This window comes from Rutidosis leptorrhynchoides, chromosome 4 (genome assembly GCF_046630445.1).
Source record: "Rutidosis leptorrhynchoides isolate AG116_Rl617_1_P2 chromosome 4, CSIRO_AGI_Rlap_v1, whole genome shotgun sequence".
In the NCBI taxonomy this organism is placed as follows: domain Eukaryota; kingdom Viridiplantae; phylum Streptophyta; class Magnoliopsida; order Asterales; family Asteraceae; genus Rutidosis; species Rutidosis leptorrhynchoides.
Genome location: NC_092336.1, coordinates 591,439,702 through 591,460,473, shown reverse-complemented (window position 1 = coordinate 591,460,473; position 20,772 = coordinate 591,439,702). Strand labels below are relative to the sequence as shown.

The window sequence follows — 20,772 nt, the reverse complement described above, 5'->3', positions numbered from 1 at the left end:
TATATATATATATATATATATATATATATATATATATACATATATATATATAAAGAGAGTCTCGATTAGCTAATAAATGTTTTCAAAACCCCCTTAATTATCATTAGATTAGATAATTACAGCATAATACCCCTTGATCCAACGGTCCCTAATCATCCACTTAAAATATTAGCTAATAAGTCATTCTTAATCAAAATTATACCCTTTATACCCTTAAAAAACACGCGGACCTTAACTTTTTCTATTCGGATCCTTACCCATCAAACTACGGACTAAGGGCCTGTTTACTAATGCATTAATGGGCTGAATGTTATTGTGAACTCATTCGGTCATCAATTTTTGTTGTTTACTTTTGACTTAATTCTGACTGAAAAACTATATCACAAGATTATCAGTCAGCTAGAAAACACCTGTCCTCCCCATATGGATGGGATTAATAACATTATTTCACTAAAATACCCCTTTTCTCTTTCATCACTTATGTTCTGCAATAGTTCAACCCTCAATTTTGACAACCATCATCTACTACACAGTCAATTTCAAATAACAGATCGATGTTCGTTCCTTATACTTCTCCAATGACCTTTCACATTTTTTGTTCAATTCTGAATCCATTTTGTTCAAATGAAAAAATAGCAAGACAAAGAAAAAAATGGGCTGCCGGAAGTTGCAAGTTCATGATGGCAGTGGGGTTGGTGGTTAGTAACGGGAACCAGAGAAGACCTTCGTCAATGATGTCGACCTTCACAGATCTTGGACAACAATGATGAAAAGCTAACCAAGTGGTGTATGATTTTAGTTGCGTGGTGTTTTGATATCATGTGATTTTGTTTTCAAAGTGGGTGTTGTTTGTTTGATTTAAATTTATATAAAGCATTAGCAGTTTTTTCCTCCATCGTCATCACTTTGGGTAACCTCATCTTTAGTAACACTTGAGAATTTTGTGAAAGAATATTTGAAAAATATAAAGGATTTTGTGAAAAGGAGAAAATATTGAGAGGGAATTAGAAGGTTTTAGATGTATCCATGAAAATTTTGTGAAAAGAATTTTTGCCCACGTACATCAATATTAAATTTTCAATCTAATTTTTTTGGGTAAAATTATATTTAAGGGTAAAATAGTAATTTATTATTATTCAGTCAATTTATTCAAAATAACAATTTTCATTATCTTCTTATTGTATATAACTCTTCTTTGTCTGCCATCTACATAGATTAATGAAAAAAAAGTAAACAGCCCTAAATCCCTAAATCAATTTCATCTTCTTCATCCATCCTAGAATTCTTCTTCCAGACCTAATGGATACCTAAGCCATTTTGTTTTCTCAGTTAATTCTTCATCCATTATGTATCCATCCTCAACATACTACGGACTAAATGCCCCAAATCAATTCATGTGCTTCATCCATCCGACGACTCTTCTTCCATACCTAATCCATTTCGTTTTCTGAATTTATTCTTAATCCATTATTATTCGGTGTTATTTATCCATTTTCATCTTCAATTCCATCTCTAATTAACCGTTATTGCCATCTAGATCGTCAAAATTAAAAGCCGGTAAATATTCATCTCTTATTTATTCTTTAGTTCAATTTAAATTAAAGATTGTTGAATGTCTCATGTATTTTACCTATTGTTGAATGCCTCATGTATTTTACCTGTTGAATCCTTTTATTGTAATGAATAATTTATAATGCAAATTTTTGTATAAGTTTTGTTATAGCGTTTTTCCATTTTTTGGGGTTGTCGTATTAGCTTCCATGCTTCTGATTTTTGTTTTTGTCGTTGATTTAGTGTGCACCATCTGCATCGTCTTTTGCTGCATATGCGTTTTTTCACCTGTTGAAATCTGGATATAAAGGTAATTTTTCTAAGTTATTAATCAAAGTTATGTTGCAATGTTTTTCTTACTCTTAATCGTTTTATTAGAATCTTATAGTCCCTTCATTGTACTTCTTTGGGTGTGTTGTTACTTTGTTCTGTTCTTCAAATGTAAATACAAAAAATTGGGAAACAAGGCGTCCAGTTTCAATGATGTTATGAACATCAAACTTGAAGGTAAATAAACAAAAAGATCGAATTTTTAATTGAATTTTGATTGATTGATCGCAAATTCTGCTATGATTTTGGCTAAATCATCATAATAAATTGTTCTTAGTGGAATTTAAGATCGAATTGAAATGAATTAACGATAAGACATTACTTTGATTTACAGATTCATAAGTAAATGGGTTGAGATTTTCACTACTAAGTAGTTAAAATGTTTTCCTCTTACTTTTCTAGTTGTGATAACTCACTTTATATGCCAATAACATTGATATATACTTATGCATTTCTTAAAATAATAATGAAGACTCACACTTTTATACTTCTATGTAGGCAAAGTGAATAAAAACTTCTGATGGGGTTGAGGAAGATCAAGAAAGTCAACGAGATGATATATACTTCTATGTATTTTTTATAAGGTGCAGCTGCAGCAAGTGCAGAATTAAATTCGCTACACCAACAAGCAATCAGTGGTGATCTTGGTTCTGTTGCTTCGAGGGGTGTTCCACCTGTTCATACTTCATATGCAAGGTATTGAGAAATCAGTTAAGGAATTGAAGTCACAATTGGAGGTTACAGTGAGTTTGAATCGAATTAATTTCCTGTGTTGTTGGTTAGAAATTAAAGATATATATTTTTGATGAATACTATTCTGTAATCAATACTTCAATAGCAAAAGTTAATGCTGAGGCATCAAGAGGGAATGTTGAGGCGGAAAGAGCAACAATAATTAGCGGGCAAACTAATGAAGATATCTGTTATCATTCTCAAAAGAATGAATTGGAATAAAAGCTAGCGATCATGTCCAGAGAAGCTTTAGGTAACTATTAGGTAATGAATGTAGTGTTTAGTAAATCCCCATTATCAGAATATTCAATATTTGGTTAACTGACTAAAGTATGGCCAAGAAAATCATACATGCCGCATATGCTAAGGGTATTTGGTAAACATTACTCGAAAGATTACAGTTGACATGCCTGTTTTAACTGAATTTTTTCGTGATGCAGGAACTTCTGAAAGAGGAGGCCAGTTCACAGTGGTAAGGAAAACCAGAAGGTATTAAATGCACGCTTGAATGGTCTAGATTTTGTTGTAAACTAACTTTTATTAACCTGTGCCAGGTAAAAGATTGTTTGAAACAAAATGAGGATCTCGGCAATATGTTAGTCAAATTAAAAACAGAACAAGCTAATATATCTGCCGTGAGTGATCATGAAAGTCAGAGGTATAATAGAATTAAACAAACAAGGGATGAATGAGAGTTGTACTGCTGAAGTTGTATTCCTAAAGGTTAGTCATATACAGAGTAATTTTCTTTAGATGGTCCGATCTTTATCTATGAGTATGCACTTGTGTGTGTGCACACACATACAAGATCATTGACTGTATAATGTGCATTTTTTTTTACCTCGGTTTTATCTTATGAGTCACTAACAAGTCAAACGGGTTAAATAGATAAAATTACTTCAAAAGAAATGGGTTATAATATATAAGCATAGTATATATAATATGGCTTCATTATTGTGTGGTTTAGGTATCTTGGTCAGTTGGTTGATAACATCGCCTTTGCCTCATCACGTTAGGTGAGTTATATTGTTTTGGGTTTTCGAAGGCGTTAGTTGTTCGGTGAGTAATGATTTTTTATTACCCAAGTTCTTTATATGCAAATAGAATACACCTTAATTTTTTTCTGGCCTGGTTACTTGACTATGACTAATATCATTCTATATATTTGCGGCATGTAAGAAAATTATTATTATTAGTAATATCTGTTGCTTGAGTAATATCACTTGCTTCACTATTGTCTGTTCCTTCATTAATAATTGTTGTATTGGTTTAGTAATATATGTTACACCATGTACTACTATCTGTTGCTTTAGTAATATCATTTTAAATATTTGTAGTATGTAACAAAATTGAAATACATCTAAACCGTTAATTTTTACCTCATTCTGTTTAAGACCCATTAGAGTTAACTAATGATGAGCAGTTTTAATTGATGGAGATTGTTGCATCAAGTAAAGGTTTAACTTCAACGATCTCTTGATAGTGAGCTTCTTTGTAGTCTTATCTTTTATTTATTTCCGGTATTTGATTGATGTGGATGATATAGTGTTATGGATGCAAATGGCACCATGGGCAAGTTGGTTAAGGTTGCAAACGGGTGAGTTATTGTATGGGTCAAGCTGGGTTTACACAAAATAGTTCCTTAACAAAAAAGTATATATTTGTGTATTTAAAATCATGAACTCAAAATAAATTTATGATTGATTTGTGTATTTGAAATTATCAGCTAATAAACGAGAGAAATGGTAAAGTTAACTCGAGTGTCTTTAGTAGGTAATAAATGTTTTCAAAACCACTTAATCACCGTTAGATTAGAAAATTACGTTACAATACCCTTTAATCCAATGATCATTAATCATCCACTAAAAATATTAGGTAATAAATCAATTTTAAATAAACTTCATCCCTAAAATACCCTTTTCTAATAATTAATTTTCAATTTCAAGTTCATTCACGCTCCCAAATTAACAACCCTAATTATCCCTCCCATCGTATTCTTCTTCCTTCTCTTTCAATTCCCTCCTCCATTAGATGTTTCGGATCTTACAGATGACTACGAATTGGTTCCATAACTAAATTCGGTTGTATTAAGGTGGCTTTGATTTGACGATGGATACGAGGATTCGTCAGGCAAGGTTTCAAAATCAGAACTCTTCTGTCACAGATTCAAACGGTAACATATCAATCAAGTTCACACAATTTTATTAGTACGATTATAGAAATATCTCTCTCCACTACACCATGTGCAAGTTTCTTTAGATTTGTAAGTTGATCAGAGACAATAACATCAAACACTCCTGTTAATTCCTACAATGATAATGACGTGTCCACCATAAAACTTATTTTTGCAGGAACTGAGCTTCTTGAGGTGATATATTTATGAACGAGTGTAATTAGGTAATATCAACTGTTACTTATAATCAAGCAACATATATAATGCTAAAGAAGTATAATTATTATATGCTGTAAGGGAACTTGAATTCGCTAGACATCCTATTAATTGCACATATACCATGTGATCTCATAAATTTCAAAAGTATTTAAGATTGAGACTTAACATTATTATCATTATATCATTATTATTTTAATCTTAATAGTCTCAGCATTTACCTTTTGTGATTGTACAGGTCAGGAGATGGATAGTTGTTAGCATGATAAAGTCATTGTCAGTTAGATAAAGTTTCAGTTTTTTACCCAAAAAAAAGATAGATTTTCAAATGTATTTGGTGTTTTTTTAACAAAAAGCTAAAAACATATGGGTGAAAGGGGGAGATTTGCGACTACATTTGGAGGTGTTATATAGCATGAGCAAAGTTTAATTTTTGTGGATAGTGTAGCGTTGTGATGGGTTTTTAGGGATTCAATATGAGGGAGATACTTAGATGGTTTTGTTTAAGGTTGGATATAAAATAAGCATACAATTGCTTTCTGGAGCCTATCCAGTGTAGACCAGTCTTTTGGAAAGCATATTGACGAAAGGTTATGGAGGAGCTGAGATTTACTTCTTGGAGAGTTGAAATAACGCAAATACGGTTATCTACTTTCCAAAACTATAAATAATGTTGTTACTTTTCAAAACTGTTATTAATGTATCATGTATGAATAATTTAAATAACTTATCTTAGTGCATCTCTCTTGGGTACACAATTTGGAATTTGCCTTAATCTTAGACAATTGTGGTGATACTTGACTTTTATGCTATGCTATGGGGACAACAATGGATCTTTTATGGAATGCAAAGATACTCTAACACAAGAACTATTAAATGCAGGAAGTAATCAGATTACAAAAGTCAGGTTCTAACAGCTTCACGTAGCATTTCAGAGTATAGGTACACCTTCAGACATACATCTGAATATTGAGATGAATGAAAGCCTTCTATATTTTAACTTTTTTTTGTATTGTAAATTAGTTAAAGAATTTTTGTGTGATTATTTTCTTTAGGTTAGTTAACTGCATTTAAATTCAGGTGAGACTATACGTTGGATTAGTATAACATAGATAAACGTGATGTGGGAATGCCATCATTTATTGCTGTCGTTAAATACAGTATATGTTAAGACTCCTATTTTTTCAAAACAGATAACAACTGAAGGGTCATGGTTTCATCAATAGGACTACCATCATTTATTGCTGTCGATACCGCTGATACTTCAACTTTCATGGAACGCTCAATGTAAATTGTTGTTAAAACTACTTCTTTTGGAAAATACTTTAATATGTTATTTAACAAATAAATATTTACTTAAATATAATTTGTTTATATTCACAAAAATTGCCAATTAAGTGGGTCAAAACTCACTACAATAACTATAGACCAATTCATATGATGTTCATTACCACTTCCGAAGGTTACTAGGACCAAGTTGAAATGAAATGGGATGGACATAAACACAAACTATTGTAAGCCAGTACCAAAGGTATGTATAATTAAAAATACTAATGTTATACATGTATCATATTATGTTTAGTGGATTCCGCAGGAGTGTAATGAAATACCTTTTTTTTTTTTTTTTTTGAAAAGCAAAAAGATATTATAACCAGGAAAGAAAAGAGTACAAAGGGATACAAACTGCCACGAATTATGGCTATATACAAAATTACAATTTGAAATCAGAAAAGCAAAAGAAATTAGAAATTAGAAAATGTAACAAGGAAGATTAGCCGACTCCCGATCTATTGTGGTTGGAGGAGATGAAGGAGCTCGGGTTAATTAGCCATTGTGACCAATCCAAGTTGGATTTCTTTAAGCGTTTCGAGATCCAAGCGAAGCTGGCCGTTTGAATATTGGTTAGAATCGAATCCCCGTTCCACACTTTGTTCTTGAAAACCACCTCGTTTCGGGCCCTCCATATGAAATAGCTACAAGCCCATTTAGCACTCTGCCATATTTGTTTGCTAACTTTTGTGATCCCAGGATGGGCAGAAGTGTAATCGAAAATCTGCTCAAGAGAAGACAAATTTGCATTTGAAGAGTTCCACCATTTGAAAAATAGCAACCATAACTCTTTAACCTTGGTACACTCCAATAAAGTATGATCCACTGTTTCTGTATTGTTGGAGCATAACGGACATAAAATAGAGTCTAAATCTATCCCTCGTTTGTCGAGTTCGACTCTGACCGGGATCCTTTTTTGTTTTACTCTCCAAACGAAAATACCGATTTTTTGTGGTACTGCTTTATTTAATAGTGTTTCGGATGAAGAATGTGTGCCCAGCCTTTTATCATCGATTAATAGAGCCATTGTTTTCGATTTGTAGACTCCATCTTGATCTAAACGCCATTTCCACTTATCAACTTCCCCATAGACAAAAGTTATACTTTCGATTAAACCCACGAGCAGATCTAAATCATTATGGGCTCGACCTCTGATCGGCCTGGCCCATTTCCAATTGAAGACATTTGACCCCGATGACCCGTTAATTCTATCTTGGACGGTAGCCTGCTTGTCTGTTTCGAGAGCATATAGCCTGCCAAATGAGTCTTTTAGCTTGCTGTTGCCTACCCACATTTCTTCCCAAAACAAGGTGTCGTTTCCACTTCCAATGCTTTTGAAGAAGGATGATGAGAATTCAATTCCTTGAGCATCTATAGCAGCACCAACTTTAATAATGTTTCTCCAAGTTGTTGCTCCCGAATAAGTCCTGTCATGGTTAGCACAATCTAAACCGCCCCCCGACCCGTAAATACTAGTAATGACTTTCGCCCATAAACTATTTTGGTCGGTTTTGAAACGCCACCACCATTTAATATTACATAGTGCAAGCATATACGTTGTTAATCTACAAGGCAATGAAGTGAAATTGGATGTTGAAGAATATATGGGTAAAAACAACCAAAGTATATTGGGGCTGCTGAGTGGACTGATTTTAAGAAGAATCATGACCTGGAGGATGGTGATGAATGTGAGATTTACTACAACTGCACTAATTCAAAGTTTTATCTCACAAAAGTGAAAAGGAGCCGAGACGTTAAGTGACTAACGGCTAATGTCAACATCTCTTTTGGTACTATATTTTGTTAATTCCACTAAATCCATGATTCTGTATCTTTTAAAACTAATGACATGTATGTACGTCACTCATTTTGTACTTGGAACAATGTTACTTACCACTACCTCTTTAACGTAATATGATTAAGAGTTCATCAAACTTTTGTCAATGTCATCATATGCTACAATCTGTTCAATGTTAGGCAATTATAACAGATACAATTTTATATTTCTGCATTAACAATATAAAAGTATAAAAAATGTAGTTATATAAACATCTAAAATCATGTTTATACAAAATTTATCATTACAACCCAAAAGTTAGAGATTACATTTTCCTAACAAATATGCAATTTTTTCTGAAAATTATACAATAACGATCGAATACAAACCAAAGTCCAAGAGTACAAAAAAGACACCTGGAATAGTCGACCATACTTTTCATTAGTTTAGATCCTGGTCTAATGACCTAATCAATGAGTTTTCCCAATTCAACACCTTTTAATCTAACTTTTTACCCACATTAACACATTCAACCTGGTGTTGTGTTTCATATGACCGAATATATTTTTCTCAATATGAATTGTTCAAGCTAGAACAATTTTCTACACCATACTTTCCATCCTACATTGTGATAACAAAAAAATAAAAATAATAATGACACATTACATTTGTCATGTAGCATATAAATCATATTACAAAAATTATTAATATGTATTTACTTCTTTCAATAAAATAAATAAACAATCATTACAGGCATGCGTATTTGACTACGAAAAATGGATTAAAATCAATCATATTGGACGATAATGAGATTGATTCAAATACCACCAAGAATGTTATTTATAAGAAGTTCTGGAGACGTATTTGACTGAGATGTAAATGTTCTATGGTTAAATATTGCATACACAATATATTACAAAAATTATTAATATGTATTTACTTCTTTCAATAAAATGAATAAACAATCATTGCAGACATGCGTATTTGACTACAAAAGATGGATTAAAACCAATCATATTGGACGACATTGGGAATGATTCAAACACCACCAAGAATGTTGTTCATAGGAAATTTTTGAGGCGTATTTGACTGAGATGTAAATGTTCTATGGTTAAATTTCCTTTGAATATTTTTTGTACATCTCTAATTATATATACTTATAGTACAAACTAAATTCATTTTGAGAACTAATATAAGCTTAATGGATAAAAAGGATTAACGTTCAGAATTAATGGTTTAAGGTTTAGGAATTTCTATTCAGGGTTTACGGTTTATGGCTTACAGCTTAGGATTTACGGTTTAGGATTAAAATTTTAGAAGTTATGTTTTAGGGTTTAAGTTTAGGGTTTAGTGTATAGGGTTTACGATTTAGTGTTTAGGATTTAAGGTTTAGGGTTAAGGGTTTAGGGTTTAGAGTTTAGGCTTTAGAGTCTAGGTTTAGTTTTTAGGATTTATGGTATATAGTTTAGGGTTTAGAGTTTTATGGTTTATGGTTTAGGGTTTAGTGTTTAGAGTTTAGATATAGGGTTTATGGTTTAGTGTATAGGGTTTAGGTTTTAGTTTAGGGTTTAGATTTTAGAATTTATGGTTTATGGTTTGGGGTATAGGGTATAGGGTTTAGGATTTAGGGTTTAGTGTGTAGGGTTAAGGGTTGGTAGTTTAGGGTATAGGGTTGATTTAGGGTTTAGTGTTTAGGGTTTAGATATGGGGTTTAGATATAGTGTTTAGGGTTAAGATTTTAGTGTATAGGGTTTAGGGTTCAGGGTTTAGTGTTTAGGGTTTATTGTTTAGACTTTAAGGTTTAAGGTTTGGATTTTAGAATTTATGGTGTAGAATTTTGGGTATAGGGTTTAGAGTTTATGGTTTAGTTTTTACAATTTATGGGTTAGAGTATAGATATAGGGTTTAAGGTTTAGTGTATTGGATTTAGGGTTTAGGGTTTATGGTTTAGTGTGTAGGGTTTTGTGTATATGGTTTAGGGTTTAGGATTTAGATTTTACATTTTAAGGTTTAGGGTTTAGGGTATAGGGTTTAGAGTTTATGGTTTAGTGTGTAGGGTAAAGGGTTCGTGGTTTAGAGTTTAAGGCTTGTTTAGGGTTTATGGTTGGTTTAAGGTTTAGGGTTTAGCGTTTAATTTAAAACCATAAACCCTATACACTAAAAATATAATGTTTCAGCTCATTATAGGCTGACGAATTATGACAGAAGACTTTCTTGGAGATGCACAAAGTACTAACAACAAGACAAAGAGTTATGGAATTATTCACAATTCATAATCATCTAACAAGAATAACAACATTCTCTTATATGTGGAAAAATACAACGAAGATCTGAGATAACCATCCACAATTCTTGATTCACTCGCCTAAAACTATATCACGATATCGGAGATGATTTATTTAATTTGAATCAAAATTTTGTTTTTTTATTTATTCATTAGTACATTTTGAAACTTTAAAAATTTGAATCCTCTACAAAACATTTGGTTTAATGTTCATCATAGACTTAATAATAGTTCGTTAGTACATTTTGAAACTTTAAAAATTTTAAGCCTCTAAAAAACATTTGGTTTAATGATCATCTAGACATATTAATAGTTTTTTAATCTATATATTTAATTTTATTACTTAAATGATTAGACCCTTCAAAAATCCCGCGAAATCGCGGGTCTTTAACTAGAAAGTGTAGATCAAAAACACTATTTATCTCCGATTGCCGTCAGACTGAAGCCCGAGTCCTTCCACTTCCACATGTAATTGGTTTTTTATTTTATTTTTTGTATCTACATTCATATTCATATCATTTTTTTTCTCTGTGTTTGTGACATTGAAAAAACTTCCATGATTGCAGCTCAAGTATCACCAAATGGGTCGTCAATCAGAATTCTTCCAGCTGTGGGTCAATTGAATATGATTGACTTAGTAACATTCGAACCTCAGTTTTTCATTCTAAACCATTTTATCAACTCTATAATAATATTTTTATCTTTATTTTGCGAACGAAATTAGAAAATGAATAATGGAGGCAAAGTGAACTTTTGGGCTGTAGTAAATTTCTTCAGAAATGGGCAAGATACCATTAATCGTAAATCAAACTACTGAACCAAATTTAATTTTGGTCTAAACCATATTATAGTTAAAGACCCTATTTCAAAACATAAGGTCTAAATATAATTTTGTTTCAAATCATATTATAGCGTTCTTATATTTCAAAACAGACGCATTTGCTTATAATCATCTTTAACAAATGTTGTTTGCAAAATTTTGATATGGATACAATTTTTTGTGCTTTGCAGTCTGCTTTCCCGGCCCAGCCCAGCCCATTTGACCCACATTAAAATAACTTATTTTGAGCCAAACCCATTCTGACTCATTTCCCCACTGGCTTTGTACTTAAAAAAGTGGTTAATTAGTTGTTTGAATAAGGAGGGAATTGCATGATCTAATAGAACTATCATTTGCAGGTAGCAAAAGATACAAAATTTAGACAAGTTTGAAACACCTGCTAAGATAAAGCTGATCATATATTAATTAAAATTTTAAATCATATTGACTGTTTGCAGGTATGAGTTACTCTTCTACCCAAGATATAATCTTGATCAGAGTTCACTACTTTATTAGAAACCATTACCTTCAAAACCCATGGTGATGGAAGTATATGGCGATATTTACTTGTTACTTACCACCCATTTGATGTCCTATATATCATATATATCATGTGAAGCTATCTGATGACTTGACAACATATATATTCCAATCTTCTTTTTGCAGAGCCGGTGGCTGCAGTTGTAGGCTTAATTGTTTTAAAGAGGTTTGTTACCTAAAGTGAACAGAGCCGGTGGTTTGTTGATTGTGTTTCTCTCATCTCTAGAGGTATTTTTTAAACCTAAAACCTAAAAACTCCCCACAAAAATTAGGGTTTTAGGAAATGTTTCAATCATCAAAGTTAAAAAGAAGAAATTTGGCGATCAAGAGTAATAGTAGTACACAGATTCGATCACCTCATAATGATGCAATACTTCGATGTAAGAACTTCCACACATACGTCTGATGAATTCGATTTACTTGACGATCTTCAATTTATACGATCAGATTGTTTTATGAATAATCGAGTCAAATAATCAGTGGTTCTATTTCAATACGGTACGTAAACCATAGTTCTATTTCAATTCAGTGGTGTTGCCTATTGTCTACTTACTAATATGTGATCTGTATTTGAACCATTACTAAAGTAAAAAATTTGCTCATATATGCTTTATTACTTGGAAATTCGGTTGTATAGTGATATCGTCTATTTATTTCCATTTTAGTTGCTAAAAGCACAGATGACTAATCGTTTTATTTATTCCAAATTTTTTGCAGTAGCAATAATGTAGTTGGTGTAAGCGAAGTTGAAGCCCTTTATGAGTTTTCAAAGGCTATTAGTGTTGTAGTTAATGATAATGGGTTTTTTAATAAAGCCTTTGTTGTAGGTTATAAGATATGAAATTGTAAAAATTAGTTATGTATATTTGATGTTCGAAGTTGTAATTTCTATCGTAAACCCTAAACCTAATGACTTTAACATTCATCATCCCAAGATACCAAAATTATGAAGTTATAATTTAATTAAACAGCTTGATCTTCATGCTTTGATTACATCGATGAAGGACGAGCAGGTAAAGATACACATTCCCAGTTTGCTTCTATTGTAGAGACATTTGTATTTTTAACCAATAATAAAGGTGGCAAAATAGTTGCGTTGGCCAACTCGGGTATCATGTCAAAACGAGATTAGTTCGAGACGGGTTCTTTTTATAGGTTGAACAGGACTTGAAATGGGCCGATTTTATATAGGTTGACCCTGAACACTTTTTGTGTCTCATTTTATATAAAACCTATATGTCAATTTATGATTACATTTAACGACAAATTTTAAGTTTAGGGGACTTTAAAGGCTACCCATCTCATCGACCCATTTTATAGAAAATGGGCTTGAAGTAGCTGCATGTGGTTAGTTTATTTGGGTATCAGACATACATAAATGTTTCAGTTCTTTAGCTATATTCTATGTTTTTTGTTACAAAACCAAGGTGGAGCAAGAAGATTTTAGACTCACGATACAGGTCCGATTGGGTGCTTACATGATTTCGTTTTAAATAATCCACCACCTCGAAACAACACGGACCAAATCAAGTGTGTGAATTCCTACAATGAATTAGCGCAAGACTCCATGGATACAGAAAGCCAAAAAGGCTCCAAATGTATCTTTAGGTGAAACCGTTGAAGCAATACTTAAGCAATTTTCTGTAATGAACAAGCTTAAGAAAAGATCTTTAAGGGTATGTTTACTTTTTGTTGTCTTGTAACTTTATAGTTTATTTTTATTTTTATTTATATTCTATATATTATTCGAGATTTATAATGGTCCAAAAGTGAATATGCGGGTGTCTGATGTGCATTTTGGAAACATTTTTCGAACTGTATAAGACATGTTTTTCTGTTCTCGTGTTGTATCCTAATTTGGAAAACGCCTATACACATCTCACAAAATATTCTTATTAAAAGTATCTATTTGTTTTTGTGTGTGTGTGTGTGTGTGTGTGTGTGTGTGACTTGAGGAGGAATTAATGTAAAATTTTTTTTCCCATAGGGAGATGTTGACAAGGACGGTTACTTGAATTACGGAGAATTCGTTGCGATTTCAGTTCACTTAAGAAAAATGGGTAACGATGATCATCTTAAAGACGCTTTTGCATTCTTTGATCAAAATAAAAGTAGATACATTGAGATCACTGAATGGAAGCTTTAGCCGATGAACTTGAACCCAACAATGACGAAGTTGTTTCTGCCATTATACATGATGTCGATACAGACAAGGTTTGTTCTTTTTACATTTGGGTGACTTTTAACACGTTTGACCCATTTCATTGTAAGCAAAATTTGTTACTTCTACTTGCTTGACCTTTTATAAATAAAAATTAATCGAGATCAACCCATTTAACCCGTTTGGTTTTGATTTAGTATGGTGTTCTTTTGGTGTAAATAATTGTGTTAGTTTGTTCGTGGATTTTTATTACTCTTTGGTGTATTTCTAATTTTGCCATGTGATTATTTCAGGTATTTGGAACTTGGTTAGATGCTATGTTTAGTTTACGAATGGAGAATTGTTTGCCATTTTATGTTGATTAATAGACGTGTCATGATTAGACCTACTTTAAAAGTTATTATCAGGTTATTAGACTAATCAACACGAGAATGATATGTATTATCATTGGAACTTTACGTTTGTTATTAATGTGTGCTTTCATATGCAATATGCAACACTAATATTGTGTTTCTATGAATTTTGGCTAAGTTGTAATTGATGATATATGTCAGAGATATAGGAGTCAAGCCAGGTCCTCCGGTTGCGACATCTACAAACAATATTCTTTACAAAATTTGTATATGTGGGTTTTACTACAGCTAAAAAATCAATGTTGCAAAGTTGTTAATTATTACCTAATAATTATTCTCTTTTAAATCATTCTACATTGTGATGAAAAAAAAGGAAATAATGACACATTACATTTGTCATGTAGCATATACATCATATTACAAAAATTATTAATATGTATTTACTTCTTTCAATAAAATGAATAAACAGTCATTGCAGACATGCGTATTTTACTAAAAAAAAATAGATTAAAACCAATTATATTGGACGATGATGAGAATGATTCAAATACCACCAAGAATGTTGTTTATAAGAAAGTCTTGAGATGTATTTGACTGAGATATAAATGTTATATGGTTAAATATCCTTTGAATATTTTTTGTACATCTCTAATTATATATATACTTATAGTACAAACTAAATTCATTTTGACAATTAATATAAGCTTAATGGATAAAAAGGATTAACATTGAGAGTTAATGGTTTAAGGTTTATGAATTGCTATTTAAGTTTTACGATTTATGGTTTACAGTTTAAGATTTAGGGTTTAGGGTTAAGATTTTAGAATTTTGTGTATAGGGTTTATGGTTTAGTGTTTAGGGTTTAGTGTTTAGAGTTTAGGCTTTAGAGTTTATGGTTTAGTTTTTAGAATTTATGGTATAGAGTTTAAGGTTTAGGGTTTACGGTTTTATGGTTTTTGGTTTATTTTTTAGGGTATAGATATATGGTTTAGGGTTTAGTGTATAGGGTTTACATTTTAGAATTTAGGATTTAGGGTTTAGAGTTTAGAGTTGATTTAGGGTTTAAGGTGTGTAGGGTTTAGGGTTTAGATATAGGGTTTAGAGTTTAGTGTATAGGGTTTAGGGTTTAATGTTTATGGTTTGGAATTTAAGGTTTAATGTTTAGATATTAGAATTTATGGTTTAGGGTCTAGATATAGGGTTTATGGTTTAGTGTATAGGGTTTAGGTTTTAGAGTTTAGGGTTTAGTGTTTAGATTTTAGAATTTAAGGTTTAGGGTTTAGGGTATAAGGTTTAGGGTTTAGGGTTTAGTGTGTAGGGTTAAGGGTTGGTGGTTTAGGGTTTAGAGTTTACATATAGGGTTTAGGGTTTAGAGTTTAGTGTATAGGGTTTAGGGTTTAGTATTTAGGGTTTATGGTTTAGACTTTAAGGTTTTTATTTTAGATTTATGGTTTAGGGTTTAAGGTTTAGGGTTTAGTTTTTACAATTTATGTTTAGAGTATATATATAGTGTTTAGTTTTTAGGGTTAGTGTATAGGATTTGGGATTTAGGGTTTATGGTTTAGTGTATAGGGTTTATGGTTTAGTGTATAGGGTTTAGGGTATATGGTTTAGTGTTTAGGGTTTTGATATAGGGTTTAGGGTTTAGTGTATAGGGTTTAAGTTTTAGAGTTTAGGGTTTAGGGTTTAGATTTTAGAATTTATGATTTAGGGTTTAGGGTATAGGGTTTAGGGTTTAGTGTGTAGGGTTAAGGGTTGGTGGTTTAGGGTTTATGGTTGATTTAGGGTTTAGGGTTTATGGTTTAGAGTTTATATATTGATTTTAGGGTTTAGAGTTTAGTGTAGGGTTTAGGGTTTATGGTTTAGACTTTAAGGTTTAAAATTTTGATTTTAGATTTATGGTTTAGGGTTTAGGGTATAGGGTTTAGGGCTTAGGGTTTAGTTTTTACAATTAATGTTTAGAGTATAGAAATAGGGTTTAGGGTTTAGGTTTAGTGTATAGGATTTAGGGTTTATGGTTTATGATTTAGTGTATAGGATTTAGGGTATATGGTTTTGGGTTTAGGGTTTATGGTTTAGAGTTTAGGGTTTAGGGTTTAGATTTAAGAATTTAAGGTTTAGGGTATAGGGTTTAAGGTTTAGAGTTTAGATTTTATAATTTATTGTTTAGGGTTTAGGGTATATCGTTTAGAGTTTAGGGTTTAAGGTTTAGTGTGTAGGGTTAAGGGTTGGTGGTTTAGGGTTTAGGTTTGATTTAGTGTTTAGGGTTTACATATAGGGTTTAGGGTTTAGAGTTTAGTGTATAGGGTTTTCAAAACCCTCTTAATCATCGTTAGATTGGAAAATTACATTAAAATACCTTTAAACCAACGATCATTAATCATCCCCTAAAAATATTAGGTAATAAATCAATTGTTAAAACACTCCTCTCTAATATACCCTTTTCTAATAATTAAAAAAACACGGATATCCTAAGCCCTTTCATTATGTCACGTTCGTTCCTTTCACATTCGGGATAACCTAATCTTTCTTCTTCACAGCGTTCCTTCGATCGATTTGTGCTACAAGCGATTTGAATAACTACATTGTCGAATATGTGGAAAAATACAACGAAGATATGAGATAACCATCCACAATTCTTAATTCAATCGCCTAAAACTAAATCACGATATCGGAGATAATTTATTTAATTTGAATCAAAATTTTATTTTTTTATTTATTCGTTAGTACATTTTGAAACTTTAAAAATTTGATTCCCCTATATTTAATTTTATAGTTTAAATGATTAAACCATTCAAAAATCTCGCGAAACCGCGGGTCTTTAACTAGTATATTGTATAATTCTCATTAATAATATTAGACGGTTTACTAATCACAATCAGCCAAGGGATCATTTACGAAATAAAGACAAAATTATGCGGTTGATCTCTAAAGTTGTTCAAAATTATATGTATAGACCTAACGTTTTGTTTACGCCAATGGCTTTGATGTTTGCACATCTTGCACAGTTGGTCTCAGACTTTAATAACCGTTTGTCAAGCTCCCTTAAATGACCTCATGCAGAGAGTATTTTGATCCATTTGATTTTATCGATTTCATCTCCTTCTTCTTAAAACCTAACATCAATTTAACATAGACAACACCAAATTACAACTACAAACATACAATTATATAAGTTCACATAGGTTCCCACAACTTTACCACATATGTCATACCTCTTATATCGTCACCGTGGACAACAACTCTTGCCACTTAGGCCCAAACCTTTAATTACCATAACTCACAATCGCCACTTAGGCCTTAAACCATAATTTTCATGTAGGTTTCCATCATAACTGCCACATAGGCCATAACTCATAATCGACGTACACAGACATCCATCATATTCACCACTTAAAAAACACTGTAAGATTGTGTATTATTGAATGAATGAAATACGTTTACAGACTCCTCTATATATAGGTACATTTGTGCTTATCATCTTTTACTATCTATATGGTAAAGATACATTTTTACATAACTCAATTATACACATGCTAGAAATAGGATATTGACCAAATCATTTACAGCTAACGTAATCTTGTACCACTTTGGCGTGTTGACTTATATACTGGCTAATACTGGCCCTCAGTTTGAGCGGGAGGGTGGACGAACGTTCAAACTTTCCCTAAAATCTTCAAATAAAACTCGTGGTAATCCTTTAGTAAATATATCAGCAATTTGAAATCTAGTAGGTATGTAAAGTACACGAACTTGACCCCGAGATACCTTTTCCCGAACAAAATGGATATCCATTTCAATGTGTTTGGTGCGTTGGTGTTGAACGGGATTACCCGATAAGAAAATAGCACTTACGTTTTCACAGAAAACAATTGTGGCTTTGGTAAGTTGACAACGAAGTTCGAGTAGTAGATTGTGAATCCAACAAGACTCAGAAACAACATTAGCCACCCCACGATATTCTGCTCTGCTAGTTGCCGTTTTGCGGACCATGAAACAAGGTTGTTACCGAAAAAGACACAATAGCCAGAGGTTGAACGTCTGGTGTCCGGACAGCCATCCCAGTCCGCATCCAAATAAGAAACAAGAGAAGTGAGTGAACTCCTAGTAAGTTGTAACCCATGACTAATGGTACCACGTATATACCTTAGTATTCGACGAAGAGCTTGCATATGGTAATCTTTCGGATCATGCATGTGTAAATAAATTTGTTGTACTGCATAAGATATGTCAGGTCGAGTAAAGGTCAAGTATTGTATGGCACCAGCTAAGCTGCGATACTCTGTAGGGTCAGAGTAAGAAGGTCTGTGGTCGAGCTTAATTTACCATTTGTATCCACCGGGGTTGAAACAGATTTGCAATGTTTCATACCGGCTCTAGTGAGAATGTCTTGTGCGTAAGTTTGCTGACTCAGAAATAAACCTTGTGCATTAGGAGTAACAGAGATACCCAAAAAATAGCTAAGTGAGCCAAGGTCCTTCATTGCAAATTCGCGAGCAAATAAATGCATTAAGTGGGTGCGAAGTTGGGTTGAAGAGGTGACCAATATGATATCGTCTACATACAATAATAAATAAGCAGTTTCATGACCATGGTGATATACGAAGAGAGAGTGGTCGGTTTTACTATGTTGAAAATCAATGGATTTGGCAAATTTGCAAAGCGTTGGTACCATGCGCGGGGGGCTTGTTTCAACTCGTAAAGTGACTTTTTAAGTAGACAAATGTGATCGGAACGTGAGTTGTCACGAAATCCATATGGTTGATGCATGTACACCGTTTCATTTAAAGAACCATGGAGGAACGCATTCTTTACATCAAGTTGATTCATATGCCATGAGTGTGAAAGAGCAATGGATAACACAAGACGGATTGTTGCAGGTTTAACAATTGGGCTGAAAGTTTCAGTGCAATCTATACCAACCGTTTGAGAACGACCGTCTCCAACGAGCCTTGCCTTATATCTTTCTAGAGTTCCATCAGATTTTAATTTATGGCAAAAAATCCACATGCTTCTAATAATATGCATCTTAGGTGACCGCGGTACAAGAACCCAAGTATTATTATCCATTAAAGCATTATATTCATCAACCATGGCCATGTTCCAATGAGGGTCCGAAAGAGCGTCTTTGGGTGTACGGGGGATAGGAGAAATGGGTGTAATCGAAGAGAGATTGAAAGGGACTTTGGGTTTGTGAATGCAGGTCATGTTACATGTTGTTATTGTGCGTGTAGTAGGTGGTGCGGTAGTTTCAGTGTGAAGTTCATTTGTTGGCAAGGTGGTAGTAACAGAAGGTATGTTGCATGTGTTATGAGTAGAGGATGTGGTATTAGAGGATTGGATGTTTGAGCTAGTGGTAACAGAGGGTGTTTGTGAAGTTGGTGGTGTAGAAGAATTTGAATTTGGAGTAGGAAAATTAAGATCTGGTGGAGTGTTAGATGGAGCAGGCGTGTGAGTGGAAGGTGAGGTATTAGATGATAATGGGAAAGAGGCTGATGATGGGTTGTGTTTAAGGATGGACTAGTACTTGATTGGGAAATTGGGTAGTATGGTGATGATGGGCTCGTTGAGTCTGAAAAGTGTTGTAGATAACATGGATTTAGAGTCTGTAAGAAGGTGGTAAGGTGTTTTTGGAACAGTGTGTATGTCTACATAGGGAAATTTATTTTCATCGAATATGACGTGTCGAGAAATGATGAATTTCTTTGATGTGAAATCATAGCATTTATAACCTGATGATATGGTGGATATCCCAAAAAAATACACGGGGTGGAACGTGGTTGAAGTTTGTTAATGGTTTGTGATGGAAAGAGTGGATAGCATAAGCAACCAAAGGTGCGTAGATGGGAATAAGAAGGATTACGTCCATAAAGTATTTGAGTGGGGGATTGGTAGTTGAGTAATTAACATGGGATGATATTTAGAAGATATGTAGCCATTTGAAGCGCGTGTGGCCAAAAAGATAGGGGAAGAGAGGCGTGAGAAAGGAGTGTGCGAATTATGTTGTTGATAGCGCGTATTTTTCTTTCGGATTTACCGTTTTGAGGAGATGAGTATGGGCAAGAAAAACGAAAAACCATCCCATTATTGTTACAAAATTGGTGGATTTTTTTGTTGTTATACTCGGTTCCGTTATCACATTGGAAAGTTTTGATAGGGCGATTAAATTGAGTGAGGATGTAATTGTTAAATTTAAGAAAAATGGAATAGACATCGGATTTATTTGTTAGAGGATATGTCCATAAGAAGTTAGAGTAATTGTCAAGAAATAAGATGTAGAAACGGTGTCCATTAGTGCTTGAAACTGGAGAGGTCCACAAGTCGCTATGTATAATTTCAAAGGGTAATAAAGTGGTAGACATAGACGAGTGAAATGGTAATTTAATTTGTTTTTCAAAAACACAAGATTGACATACAGAATTTAATGAATTTTTATTACACGAAATAAACTTTTTATTACTAAATGATCGTAATACATCAATGTCGGGATGTCCAAGGCGATGACG

The 20,772-nt window shown here is 32.9% G+C and overlaps 1 protein-coding gene and 1 long non-coding RNA gene across 4 annotated transcripts; one reads left to right on the top strand and one right to left on the bottom strand.

The window, feature by feature from the left end:
- Window positions 1-1,670: 1,670 nt before the first annotated feature.
- LOC139845602 (uncharacterized) lies at window positions 1,671-6,077 on the top strand. Of its 3 annotated transcripts, XR_011758397.1 has the most exons (8): window positions 1,671-2,058; window positions 2,380-2,624; window positions 2,720-2,877; window positions 3,054-3,085; window positions 3,168-3,336; window positions 4,706-4,786; window positions 4,965-5,010; window positions 5,241-6,077. It is a non-coding gene; the product is annotated as an uncharacterized lncRNA (long non-coding RNA). The 3 variants fall into 3 exon arrangements; XR_011758398.1 differs by having other exon boundaries at window positions 2,380-2,618; window positions 4,706-6,077; XR_011758396.1 differs by having other exon boundaries at window positions 4,706-6,077.
- A 696-nt stretch (window positions 6,078-6,773) lies between these two features.
- Window positions 6,774-7,883, bottom strand: LOC139842913 (uncharacterized). Its single transcript, XM_071833010.1, has one exon. The coding sequence runs from the start codon at window positions 7,881-7,883 to the stop codon at window positions 6,774-6,776; it is 1,110 nt and encodes a 369-aa protein (XP_071689111.1).
- Between the last annotated feature and the right edge of the window lie 12,889 nt (window positions 7,884-20,772).